This window comes from Hyperoodon ampullatus (genome assembly GCF_949752795.1).
Source record: "Hyperoodon ampullatus genome assembly, chromosome: 7".
Classification (NCBI taxonomy): domain Eukaryota; kingdom Metazoa; phylum Chordata; class Mammalia; order Artiodactyla; family Ziphiidae; genus Hyperoodon; species Hyperoodon ampullatus.
In genome coordinates, this window is record NC_136920.1 from 3,354,916 (window position 1) to 3,368,319 (window position 13,404).

At 58.2% G+C, this 13,404-nt stretch overlaps 1 protein-coding gene across 2 annotated transcripts in view; it reads left to right on the plus strand.

Moving 5' to 3' along the window:
* Window positions 1-6,347, plus strand: part of AP2A2 (adaptor related protein complex 2 subunit alpha 2) — a 64,721-nt gene extending 58,374 nt beyond the window's left edge. The window contains exons 16-22 of one of the 2 annotated variants that reach the window (XM_079707986.1): window positions 1,178-1,260; window positions 2,757-2,861; window positions 3,500-3,686; window positions 4,596-4,712; window positions 4,801-4,870; window positions 5,014-5,148; window positions 5,925-6,347. In XM_079707986.1, the coding sequence (XP_079564112.1) occupies window positions 1,178-1,260; window positions 2,757-2,861; window positions 3,500-3,686; window positions 4,596-4,712; window positions 4,801-4,870; window positions 5,014-5,148; window positions 5,925-6,002 (775 nt within the window). In that variant the 3' untranslated portion in view covers window positions 6,003-6,347. The remainder of the gene's footprint in view (window positions 1-1,177; window positions 1,261-2,756; window positions 2,862-3,499; window positions 3,687-4,595; window positions 4,713-4,800; window positions 4,871-5,013; window positions 5,149-5,924) is intronic. The other variant, XM_079707987.1, reaches the window with a different exon arrangement.
* Window positions 6,348-13,404: the final 7,057 nt, after the last annotated feature.

A 13,404-nucleotide genomic window follows, 5' to 3' on the forward strand; every position in this document is an offset into this window, starting at 1 on the left:
GATCGTGTGGTAGCTGTAGTTTTAGTTTTTTGAGGAACCTCCATACTGTTTTCCAGTGTTAGCACCAATTTACATCGCCACCAGCAGCGTGCAGGGGCTCCCTTTTCTCCGCGTTCTCATCAGCGTTTGTAGTATGTGGTCTTTGTGATGACGGCTGTTCTGACAGGCGTGAGGTGTTGTCTCTTTGTGGTTTTGACCCCCGCTTCCCTGATGATCAGTGATGTTGAGAGTCATTCCATGTGCCTGTTGGCATCTGTATGTCTTCTTTGGAAAAATGTCTCTTCAGGTCTTCTGCCCGTTTTTTAATTGGGTCATTTGGTTTTTCGATATTGGGTTGTATGAGCTGCTTTATATGTTTTGGAAATTAACCTCTTACTGGTCTTACCGTTTGCAAATATTTTCTCCCATTCGGTAGGTTGTGTTTTTGTTTTGTTGATGATTTTCCTTTGCTGTGCAAAAGCTTTTAAGTTTCATTAGATCTCGTTTATCTTTGCATTTGTTTCCTTTGCCTTAGGAGGAGATCCAAGAAAACATTTGCTACGGTTTACGTCAGAGAGTGTTCTGCCTGTGTTCTCTTCTAGGAGCTTTATGGTTCAGGTCTTACATTTAGGTCTTTAATCCAGTTTGAGTTTATTTTTGTATGTAGTGTGAGATGTTCTAGTTTCATGCTTTTCCATGTAGCTGTCCAGTTTTCCCAGCACCAGGGGAAGGGAGAGCAGGGGAGAGAGGAGAAAGGACAGGAGGGGCAGGGAAGGGCGCCTGGGTGTGGGCGTGGCTTGCGGACAGCCCCGGTGGAGGCCGTTTGGAGGCCAGCGCCGCGTGTCAGGTGACCGAGCCTGTGGGCTGACCTGAACAAACGTGTGTGCTTTTGCTGTGGCGCCCGTGTCCTGAGTCAGTGGGAGCTGTTCGTGGTTGAGCAGCACCTTCATGGAAAGCAGACGACCTGCTCCTGTGGTCATTCCTCGGCTGTGCCGTGTCACCCTCTCAGCTTACCTCCCATCTCTAGCGGGCGCTTTTAATGGTGTTCGTTGGAATATTTGCTGCTTTTCCCTTCTCTCATGTCCCAGAGACGTTTTTCTGGTCTCCGTGTTCTTTAAACCCTTTTTCAAAACTGATCTTGGTATTTTCAGTGGGTGGCTGGCTTTGAGTGACTCACATGCTGTCCCTTGTCCCCCAGGTTTGTCTGTAAAAATAATGGTGTGTTGTTTGAAAACCAGCTTCTTCAGATTGGACTGAAGTCTGAGTTTCGGCAGAATTTAGGTACGTGTTTTACTTTACTTAATGAAAACTTCTCTTAGAAGTTATGAGGAGAAAGTATTTCCAAATCACATATCTCAAAAGGGTCTAGTTTCTAGAATATATAGAGGACTCCAAATCAACAAGAGAAAAACAACCCAGTTAAAAAATGGGCAGAAGTCTCAGACATTTCCTAAGGAAGACATTCAGATGTCCAAAAGAGCATGAAAAGGTGCCCAGCGTCACTAATAGTCTGAGAAATGCAATCAGACCCATCGAGGTACCACCTCACACGCATCAGCACGGCTGTGATAAAAAACAAAACAAGGGTTGGCGAGGACGTAGAGAAATTGGAAGCTTGTGCGCTGGGGGCGGGGGTGTGTTTGCTTCTGTGGCAAACAGTCTGGGGGTTTCTTAAAAAACTGAAAATACAACTCCCATATATATGACCTAGCAATCCCACTTCTGGGATTGAAAAGAATTGAAAGGAAAGCAGGGACTGGAACAGGTACTCACACGCCCACATTCACAGTCACCAAAAGGTGGTGGCAACCCAAGTGTCCGTCCATCTGAGTGGATACACAAAATGTGGTTTAAACACACAGTGGAACATTACTCAGCCTTAAAAAGGAAGGAACTTATGACACAGGCTACACAGGGTGAACCCTGAGGACATTACGCTCAGTGAAATAATACAGTCACAGAAGGACAAATCCTGTCTGATTCCACCCACATGAGGTCCCTGGAGGAGTCACATCCACAGAGACAGAAAAGTAGACGGTGGGGTCCAGGGCTGGGGGAGGGGAGAGGGTGAGTGTTTCATGGGGACAGAGTGTCCATTTGGGAAGACGGAACGTTCTGGGGATGATGGTGGGGAAGGTAACACGACCATGTGAACGTGCTTTGTGCCCCGCCCTGTGCATCTAGAGATGGCTGAGACGGTAAATTGCAGGGTATATACTGTATGTTTTACCACATTTTTGAAAAGCTTTCTGTTCCCCCCAGCCCCCCAAAATTATGCCCACTGACTGCTGGGGCTGCTGCCGAGGGGCCCTGTGGGCTGCTGGCCCCGCCTCCCTCTTGGCACCATCGTGGAGACTTGTCTGCGGAAACGAGTGGAGGGTGGGGAAGGCAGCACGTCTGCCCCGCAGGACCCCTCAGACTCCTTCTCACTGAGGACGGACGGAGGTGTTCGTTTCTCATTGGATGAAGGGGTTAGACTCTGGGCCACAGTGGCGTCACGCGGGAGCCGTGGTGTTTCTTAGGCTGTGGGGGAGGCATGCCCACCTGTGCGTCCTCTTCAGGAGGTTTGAAGTTCACGTTCCATTCTGAATTCTGAGGGCGTAAAGACGTTCACAGAGGTCTGTGTGGCGGTTTCTGCTGCGCTGGCTCCGAGCCCCCCAAGTGCTGCGGCCGAGGGCTCGGGGCGTCACTTGTGTGGGCCGGGGGCTCAGGTTTCCTCCGTGCAGCTCAGGAGGCTGTGGTGTGTTGTGGGAACAAGCTACTTTGCTTCCTTCTAGGCCGGATGTTCATATTCTACGGTAATAAGACGTCCACGCAGTTCCTGAGCTTCACTCCGACGCTCATCTGCTCGGATGACCTCCAGGCCAATATCCTTGGTTCCGGTGCCCCTAGGCCCCTGGCAGAGGCGGGTGGAGGATAGACTAGGAGGACGTTTCCAGGTGCTGTTACTGCAGCCTCGGGGTACCTTCCCACACTCAGGTTGCTCGTTTCAACGCTGGTGAAGACATGCAGGCCTGTTCCAGCCTCCATATCCGCTGGGGCTCTGGTCTCCTTGGGGAGTCTCCCAGGGAGCTGCTGCCCAGGCAGAGCGAGTGATGGGCCCCCCCGGGACGAGCTGCGACCGGAGACAGTCCCATAGAAACGGCAGAACTGGGACGTGAGCTTCTCCAGCCCGTCAGCCTTGCCATCCAGGTGTCTTGTTCCCATGAGGATGGGCCGCCCGGGTAAAGTGAGGGAGAAGGAGGCCCAGCTTGACCACCAAGGATGCCGCCTTCCCTGGAAAAGCCGTGTGAAGCAGGAACCTCCTTACTACAGGCCAGATCTATTTTTATTTTAAGATAAACACGTTTTAAACGTGGACCGTTAAAGCTAAATGTTTAAGGATAGTCATTAAAAACACACGTATGGCAGGTTTCGTCCGAGGTCAGGATGTGAGCTCCGACTCCTGCTGGGCCCCTTCTGGAGCCTCTCTGACCTTGGGGCTCACTGGGCTCAGCCCACGTTCCCAGCATCGCCACAGCTTCCTTGACACACGCACATCTGAGCCTGCAGACCAAGCCCGTGGACCCCACCGTGGACGGGGGCGCGCAGGTGCAGCAGGCCGTCAACATAGAGTGCGTGTCCGACTTCACCGAGGCGCCCGTCCTCAACATCCAGTTCAGGTGGGAGCCCCGGCGAGGCAGCAGCCGCTCTTGCTGGGCGCAGGGGTGTCAGGCTGGGCCGGCACGGCACGCGGCTGTGACGTGGGCCCTCTGCGTCCTTCCTTCAGAGGGTGTGGTGAGGACCGAGGGGTGACCTGCCGTGCACACTCCGGCGTCTGCTACAGAGGGTGTGGGAAGTGGGGGAGGGAAAGGGTGCCCGGGGTCTGGGACGCCGGGTGGGCGGGGCCTTCCTCCCAAGGCCCGGAGCTTTCCGGCGAGAGACCGCGGGCCTGTCCCGCTGCGGGCGCTGCCCAGCCTGCTGCTCCGGAGGCCGGCTGCAGGGTGCCGGGCCCGCCAGGGCCTCGGCTGGTGCGTGAGCGCCCACGTGTTGTACTCTGAGCGTACGCGCCGGTTTGACTCTTTTTTGTGACGTGTCTGTGTTGCTTCTCGGCTCGTTCCTGCCGTCTTTCAATGACTGCGGTAGAGTGTGCATACCAGCCTTTCCTGTTGGGTATTCGTGAGGTTAAATTTTGAAAAAGCACCTTTCCAAATATGGAGTATACAGGGACCTGCAGATGGTGTACTTTGTAAAATTTAGGGAAATAGACGTGCAGAATTTTTGTTTCATTCCGTAGGCACACCGTTTTCTTTTAGTCTTTTCATGGAAAAAAGAAAAAACCCACACGATTTAAACGTGAAGTTGTAGGACGTGGACTGCTGGGGAATGGGAAGAGGTGGCGCCTGTCCCCAGCGGTGCGACCAGCCCGGCAGCCTCGGCCGCGGGTGGCGGGGGCACGTTCCCCGACGTCCTCGGCCATCGATGACGGTGCGCCGTAGGTGGACCAGCCTCCCTGGAGCCCCGGGCTGCCCTTCCAGATCTCTCCGCCCCGCCTTTTGCACGCGGCCCCTCTGTGCCCTGGAGGTGGCACACTCGGGACGTGGACTCTTCCCAGCGTGCCTCTGTGTTGCTCACAGGTACGGGGGAACCTTTCAGAATGTGTCTGTGAAGCTGCCTATCACACTCAACAAGTTTTTCCAGCCCACGGAAATGGCTTCTCAGGATTTCTTCCAGCGCTGGAAGCAGCTGAGCAAGTGAGTGGCGCCCTGTCCCCCTGGGTGGGCGGGGGGCCTTGGCTCTGGCTCAGCTGATGGCACTCGTGCTGGCCTCTGTTTCCCACAGTCCCCAGCAGGAAGTGCAGAATATCTTCAAGGCGAAGCATCCAATGGACACAGAGATCACCAAAGCCAAGGTAAAGGTCTTGCTGTGGATGTTCCCAGGGTCGGGACACGACCGGAGCCCTCGGAGGAGGCTGGCGGCTTCTCCCCTCGGAGAACCCTCCACCTCTGCTGGCGCCGATGCAAGGGGTCCTGTTTCTCCCGGTTCTTCCCACAGATTATTGGCTTTGGTTCTGCGCTCCTAGAGGAAGTCGATCCTAATCCTGCAAACTTTGTGGGAGCCGGTATCATACACACCAAAACCACCCAGATTGGATGCTTACTGCGTTTGGAGCCGAATTTGCAAGCCCAGGTCAAGCCCCTTGAGGGAATCGCTGAATACGCTTACTTTTTTTTTTGTTTTTTTTTTTTTTACTGTGGTGTAATTCACACACAGTGAGATATGCAGATAGATCCCAGATGTGGTGGTTTGATATGTTTCGACAGATGTGTACACCCGTGTAACCACCACCACCCGTTGGTGGGTGTAGCATTTCCATCGCACCAGGAAGTTCTCTGGCACGCCCGCATCAGCCCCGGCCTCCCTAGGAGGCAGCGCCGTGTGGCCCAGCATGGGGCCCGCCTGGCCTCGGGCTCCAGCAGTCACCGTGTTGCTGCCGTGTCCACAGTGGTCCTCATGGAGCACGTGGCCCTCCTTTGCGGGGAGGTGCCACGCTGGTTTGCCCAGCCCTCCTGTCGATGCACATCAGGCTGCCCCTGTTTCAGGAGGCATTGAATAGGGCTGCTGCAGACATCTGGACATGCCTTTGTGTGGACGTGTTTTCATTTCCCGTGGGGAGCACTGAGGGTGGGACTGCCGGCTCATGGGGTCTGGGCACGGTCCGTGTTGCTGCCCTGACAGCCCACCAGCTGCGCATGAAGGTTCCAGCTGGTCCACATGCACACGAGCACTTGCTGTTGTCAAACTTTTTATTTTTGCCACTGAGAGCGTGTTCGATGCTTGAGTCTGTCAACAGTGGCACCTCCAGGGAAGGGCTGAGCAGGGGGCCTTGAGGGGCCGCTGGGCGGGGCTGGCCCCGCAGTGTCTGCCCTGGCACCGCCACTGACCTGCTGTGTCCTCTGTTTCAGATGTACCGACTCACGCTGCGGACGAGTAGAGAAACCGTCTCTCAGAGATTGTGTGAATTGCTTTCGGAACAGTTTTAATCAACAAGGACAGAGGGTCAGGCTCCTGTGTCTGCGTTTTTCTTCATCTCCACTGTCGTCTACGTTGCCATGCTGCAAGTCCATGCCCTGTCTAGTGTCGCAGCCCCGGGCGCCTCCCAGCCCTGCTTGTCTGGCCTCGTCCCTTGTGGGGATGGATGGGGAGCCTGTGTGCCGCTGAGGAAGAAAAGGCTCAGCCTGGACCCAGCTTTCCTGCCAAGTCAGGAGGAGAGGGGCGTGGATCCCGGGATCAACTCTTATAGAAATCAAGACAGTTCTGTGGTTAAGTCTACAAATTAAAGGGAATTTAGAAGTTTGAATGAAAATGGAAAGTTTTTTGAAATTTTATCAAGATGCCAGTGCTGTTTTATTGATAGTTCATCTCTGATGCTCTGAGAGGAGAGGCGGCATTCTGTCTGCCACGGGAATAGATCTTGGTTACTTGGATGGGAGACGGGGAGGTGGCCCAAGGGCTGATGGGTATGTCCACATGGGGCCCAAGTGCCGACCTCGGCCAGGGTGAGAGCACAGTGCCTGGGGGCTTGCTGGGGCCGGATTCTGAATCTAGAAGTTAGGGTTGTGTTCTCAATGACGATCAACAAAAACATGTATCCTGGCTAGATTTAATTCTATTTTCCTTTTTCCCAGCACTGTGTTCTTAAAGCGAGATTTGTAAAGCCATCTGACTGAGACCTTATGTGTGCAGTGCTTGGGGGGTGGGTTTCCTGGTGGCTCTGAAGGGTGTGTACCTAACCTCATACATCTTTGGGTTTCAAATGAGTGCACTGTCACCACAGTGGCCCAGGACTGGTTCCTGATTGTGATGGCAGGGTTTGTTGTGGGCCAACAGAGAAGATTTCTGGAAGGTGAGCTGGTCTCTTCCCTGTGCAGTGGCCTAAATGTGCCGGGGTCATGATTGCAGGGCAGGGTGCTGTGGACCTTGGCCTGTGCAGTGGGAGGAGGGAGGCTTGGCGAGTGGTCAGGAAGCAGAGAGCAGAGTGGGGATGAGCTGGCACCTGTCCCCCCAACCCCTCCGTGCGTGCGGCTCTCATGTGCCATCCCCTGCGCCTCGAGATGCCGAGGCAAGGCCTGTGTCCTGTTAGCGGCAGATGTGCCAGGTGGGCGGCAGGCACAGGCTGCAGGTTTGTCCTCGACAGACACATCTGCTTTCAGCACTGAGGGGCCCAGGAACGGCTGGGGCCCTTGTTGGTTACCTTGGTTTTCCAGCAGGGACCAGGCTCCCTGCCGTACGATGGGGAGAACCACGTGGGGCAGGGGAACACAGTGGCCCTGTGCCGTAGTGCGGGTCGCGGGGAGGCAGCTTCTGGGAGTCACCATGTGGGTACTGGGGCCCCCCACACTGCGGACACCCCACTCAAGGTTTCCACACCCACCACCCGGTGCAGCCCCTGCAGCGCGCAGTTGGAGAGGCTGAGGCTTTGCGTGTGTGGCGGCATGGCCGCTGGTGGCACTGCTGTGCACTGCAGATGGATGGCGTGGCCGTCGTGCTTTTGTTCAAGGTGCTGGACGGTACGCGGTGCTTGGGCTCCAGTGTTTGGACTGCCAGCTCGGGGCTGGTTTCTTATGTCAGCCGACGCCCTCCCTGTACCCACCATTCTGGGTGAGCATCCATCAGCAAAGAAGAACAAATGCTGGGGTGGCGATTGGAACGTGTGTGGTCTTTGGAGGGAAAGGCACCTGGCATACGGCTCAAGGTCCTGTCCTGTGGGGCTGCGTGGGGCGCTGAGAACCGATGACGCGGGCCCGTTGTCCGGAACCTGTTCCCCAGTCACGGGGGTGGAAGCTGAGGTGTGTCGAGGTGACGTACCTTTTGCTCTGCACTTGGGTTCAGGACGTGGGCTGAGCCTGTGGGACTCATCGTGGTGGGGCCTGCAGCCTGGCCTTGGCTCCCCCCACTCCGTGGTGTGTGTTGGGGGCCTGCCTTCTGGAGGCCTGGGTCTAGGGGACAAGTGGGCCCAGGGGTTCCTTCTTGGGGGGTGAGCCTGCTGAGCTCAGGCGGGGTGGCCCCAGCCACAGGCAGGGTACAGGGTCCCACGGGTTGGAGGGCCTCACAGGAGAGTAGTCCTGAGCTGGGAAGGGTGAGAGGGCCTGCAGGGGAGGGGAGGGGAAGGCTGGGGGCCCGCAGTGGCGTCCCTTCTTGGCCCATACTTGTGTGGGACTGACCCCATGAGCCGGACGCGGGTCTGGGGACTCACGCATGCCCGAGGGGCGCGGGAGACAGCAGGAGCAGAGCTCAGGGGCCTTTGTGCCTTGACCGGTGCCTGTTTATTTGTTGTCTGTTCACAGTGCGCTCATGGTGCACAGCACCGGTGCCCCCTCCCCAGGGTGAGCTTTGTTGGTGGCAGGCGGTGACGCTGGCCTCTCCCTCCCCTTCCCCGACTGCAGGGCCCCTCTTCTCGCTGTGACCCGAGCCTCTCCCCCAGCCTTCTCTGCTTAGGTGGCCCCTGTCTCCCCAGGAACCCCCTCTGCAGCAGCCTTCCTCCCTCCTGCCACCGGGGGCGGGGTTCTGGTCCCAGTAGGACTGGAAGGCTGCCTTCGAAGGCTGGGAGGCTGTGTGGATGAGCGGTGGGTAGTGCCCTGTGCAATCCCGAGGCTGGCAGTCCAGTGCAGCCTGCTGGGTTTGGTCAGGGTCGGCAGGACCCCCGCCTGCAGCCCCTTTCTATTCAGATGCCCGGGTGAGCTGCATCTGAGGGTTCTTTGAGGCCACGCCCTGTGCCTAGGAGAGGGGCTGCTGGGCACAGTGCGTCGGGGTGAGCGGGTGTCGGGGGCGCGGCTCGATCCTCACTCCCGGGGCCGGGTCTCTAGTCTCCGCAGCGCTGGGAGCGGCACGTGCAGCTGCTGAATACCTGCAGTGTGAGCATCAGCTGCTGTCCCCTCACCCTGGGGTCCGGGCAGGGCAGCACGAGCCGCTTCTTATGGGAGCTGAGGGGGTGGCAGCAGCTACAGTTGGTGTCCACTTGCATGGTGTCAGTGTTGAAGCTGCGGAGGAGCGGCGGCGGGGAGCTCAGGTCAGGGCCGCTGCCTCAGGAGCGCTCCTGCCCCTCCCCGGTCGCTCGGAGAGGTGGACGCCAAGGTCCCAGGCTGCGCCTTCGGGGAGGGACTGGCCTCGCATCGCTGACCTCCCCGGCTCCCGGCAGGTGTGGTGGAGGTGGGTGCGGGCCGGGGCCACCCGATGGGGCAGCACGCTGCCTGGACCGGGAGCTCTCTGTGTATGTTCCCCAGCTCCCACTGGGAGCGCCTCTGTCGAGCAGGGCGGGTTCCAAGTCCAGGACCTGGACAAGGACCGCACGGGGCCGACAGCTCACCTGGCTGAGGAGGCGCAGACGCCCTCGCAGCGGGTCACCGTCACGTTGGCCGTGCACCCCTGGTAAGTGACCTCTTCCTCAAACTCCCTCACTCTGCAGGTCCCTGGGAGCCGAGAGGCAGGCATCAGACGGCGGCCCCGCGGCGGGGCTGGAGGACAGGTGTGGCCTCTGGGGGCTCCGCACCTGGCCCTCTCAAGGGCAGGAACTGACATACGTGGCTCTGGGCCTCGGGTTTTTAAATCTCTTTTCCTGTGTCACGGTGGATAGTGCCGGCTCCACCAAGGGAGTGACAGCTTAGATGATCGGGATGTGGCCGTGTGGGCACCCGCCAGCACTTTCGTGCCCACGGTGGCATCTTCCCTGGGCCCCCACCCTGCACTCGGGCCCCTGCCCCAGGCCATCTCCCCTTGTCCGAGCCCCACTGAGCTCAGACCTCATGGCTTTGCATGGGAACAAAACCTGATATCAAGTCTCTCACTGTGTTTTCTTCCTGAAAGTTGGCTACACTGGGAGTCCCCCAGGGTCAAGGGTTTTCTCAGAGGACGAGGCAGATTCCCAGCTCTGGCCCCAGCCTCCCTCTCCACCTCCCCTCCTGGCCTGACACCAACCTGTGGGCAGAGGTGTTTCTGGTCTGCTGGGCTCAGTACCTGCGGTAGGGATGGGGTAGGATATCAGCATCCCCTGAGGGGACGTTTGGTATCACAAGAGCTCCCTGCAGGGGTGTGGACCTGGCTGTGAGCTCTGTCCTGCATCTGTCCCAGTGGACAGTCTGCAGTGGGTGCCCTGACAGCTGGCAGAGCAGTGTTGCCGTTAGAAACTGCCAGTGTGGGACTTGAGTGAAAAAGCAAAGACTGGACAGTCTCTCCTGCCTTCCCACCTGCCCCCTTCCAAGGTCTCCCTGTGGCCTCGAGCCCTGCCTGCCCTGCTTTTCCACTGGAGGTGGGACAAGAGGCCTGGCGGGGATGGGGCTCTGGGTACTTCCCTGTGGCTCCCACTGCCCACAGCTCTCCTCCCCTCCTGATCTCCTGCTCCCTCGCCCCACGTCCTGGGTCCCCTCTTCATGGGCAGCTTCCACCCAGTCCTTGTCCCACAAGAGAAAACACTTTTTTTCAATACCATCCTGCAGTGGTGGACAGTCCTGCTGGGGGAAGGCTGGGGGTGTGAGAGGGGAGCCCGCTCCAGGGGACGGGTGCCGTGCAGGGGAGGGCGTGTCCCTGGAGGACAGGGTGGGCTTAGGCAGGCCTGGGGCAGGAAGGCAGAGCAGAGCTGGAGGCACCTGCAGCACTGAGACCTGGGTGGGCGCCAACCCTGGAGTGCAGGCACCCCGGCCGCTAGTCCCAGCTCGGGGCCCCGACGATCACCTGCGGTGAGGCGCGTGCCTGCTTTCTGCAACTGGGGGAGGGTTGCGAGAGTTGAAACTCAAGGTCTTTCTGAGCTCTGCAGAGGGTCGCCGTGGAAGGCTGCTGAGGGGGTCACCTCAAAGGGAGGCCAGGACTGCAGCAGGGACGTGGAGGGGCGGGGGGCTGAGGGAGGCAGGTGCAGGACAGTCAGGCCCTGAGGTGGGGAAGAGGGCCACCTGGGAGAGGCCAGGCGCCCATTTAGGCCACACTGGAATTCACTGGAGCTGTGCCCTGAGAAGAGGGGAGAAAGGATCTGGGACCTGGCCAAGGAAGGCTGAGGAGAGGCCCCAAGAACATGTAAGCAACATACAGCAGAGGACCGGCTGGAGAGGGGGTTGGGGGAGACGTGACTTGGCCACCGCCTGCTGGTGGGGGCCCTGTCCTTCTAGACACCCCCAGGACACAGCTGAAGCACCAAAGCTCAGAGACCTGGAATGGCACTCCAGGGCTGGTCAGAGGCCAAGCTGCGGCTCCCCCAGGCTGCACATGACCCCGAGTCTGCTCAGTGCCCTGTGCTGCCTGGCCATCCCCAGGCAAGGGAAGTGAAGGCTTTAGGGGGAGGGAAGGAGACACACCTGCTGCAAGGGCCGGGCCAGCCTCTGGGGGTGTGTGCAGGTCATGATGGGGCGCAGCAGAGGTGGGAGCAGAGGCCGAGAGGCAGTGCCCATAGGGTCATCAGGAAATATGAGGGGACAAGAAAAGGCGGAGATCCCATGGGAGTGACCCAGAGTGTTGTCCAGAGTGGAGAGACAAGGCTGAGAAGAAGCGTGCACCACAGGTCATGAGGTGGCTGCAGAGATGTCACTCACCTGGAGAGCTGGGTAGAGATGTGACAAGAGAGGAGATGGATTGGCCCCTGGTGGAAAAGGACCCGGCAGTGGGAAAGGAGGAGATTCCATGCGCAGTGATGGAGCTGGTCAGGAATACGGTGGCCGGCAGCCCGGTGGTATTTGGCTGTCTGGTGGTGAGGTTGGTGGCTGGAGAATTCGGGATGGCTGTCACTCCCAGGGTAGAAGACAGGAGGCCCTGCGTGGGGACTCGGGTCGTGAGAGAGGTGGACTGTGAGGTAGTGGACCGAGAGGACAGAGCTGAGGAGGTGGGGTTGCTGGCTGTGGTCCGGGATGTAGACAGGACTATGGTACTGGAAGTGGGGAGAGGGGACAGGGTAGGAGAGGATGAGGGTGAGAGGGAGGACCTGACGGGCATGATGGTGGCTGGGGAAAAGGGGCTGGTAGACAGGGAGGCTGTATGTGATATGGTCACGGGTGCAGAGGGGGAAGGGCTGTGCGGAGCTGAACTAATGGTTGGGATGCTCTGTGAAGTGGAAACTGCTGAAGGTGACGGGGAAGATGATATAAAAGGAGGAGTGGTGTGTGAGGACACGTGAGAAGGAAGAGAGGAAGTAGTGGGCAGGGAGGAGAGAGTGGAGGTGCTGGATGAAGATGAGGGGTAATGTGGAAGGTTCGATACAGAAACAGAAGTGGTGAAAGGACTTTGGCTTGGGTTTAGAGGAGTTGGAGAAGATAATGTAGAGCTAAAGCTAGAGCTTTGTGGTAGTACTGTGCTGACTGAGTTCTGGGCTCGGGTGGTCCCTGTTGTGGTCTTTGTCAATGGCGGGGCTGTGGGTGTGATGGTCCCTCTTGTGCTCTGTGTCAGTGGTGGTGTTCTGGGTGTGGTGCTTCCTGTTGTGGTTTTTGTCAGTGGTGGGGTTCTGGGTGTGGTGGTCCCTGTTGTGGTCTTTGTCAGTGGCGGGGCTGAGGGTGTGGCGGTCCCTGTTGTGGTCTTGGTCAGTGGCGGGGCTGTGGGTGTGGCGGTCCCTGTTGTGGTCTTGGTCAGTGGCGGGGTTGTGGGTGTGGTGGTCTCTGTTGTGGTCTTGGTCAGTAGCGGGGTTCTGGGTGTGGTGGTCCCTGTTGTGGTCTTCGTCAGTGGTGGGGCTGTGGGTGTAGGCTCTGTTTCTGTGACAGGGATGTGTGTTGATATGGATGCGGTGCCATTTGGCTTTGGGGTGGAGGAGGTAGCATGGGACTCTGTTGGGGTGATGACTCGGTGAAAGGTTGGAGTCACCAAAGAAGTGGCAGATGTTGACATATGGATGGGAAGGGTCTCTGGATGTGATGTGATGGGATAGGTGGTAGTGGTCTGGAAGGGTGTTCCCGTGGATGGAGCTGTCATGTGGGAGATGGTGGGGACAGAAAGGATGGCGGTGGAGTGAGTGGTGAAATGGGTGTGTGGCCCAGTGTGGGTGGCCGTGGCGGTGTGTGTCACGGGTGTTCCTGTGCCTCTACTGGTGGATTTAAGGGAGAGGGTGGTGAATGGTGGGGATGTGGTTACATGGAGGGCATTTGAAGTAGAATGTGATACCGGGACAGTGGAGGTTGCGGCTGTGCTGACGAAGTTCTGGGCTCTCGTGGTCCCTATTGTGGTCTTGGTCAGTGGCGGGGCAGTGGGTGTGGAGGTCCCTGTTGTGGTCTTTGTCAGTGGTGGGGCTGTGGGTGTGGCGGTCCCTGTTGTGGTCTTTGTCAGTGGCGGGGCTGTGGGTGTGGCGGTCCCTGTTGTGGTCTTTGTCAGTGGCGGGGCTGTGGGTGTGGCGGTCCCTGTTGTGGTCTTTGTCAATGGCGGGGCTGTGGGTGTGGCGGTCCCTGTTGTGGTCTTTGTCAGTGGCGGGGATGTGGGTGTGAT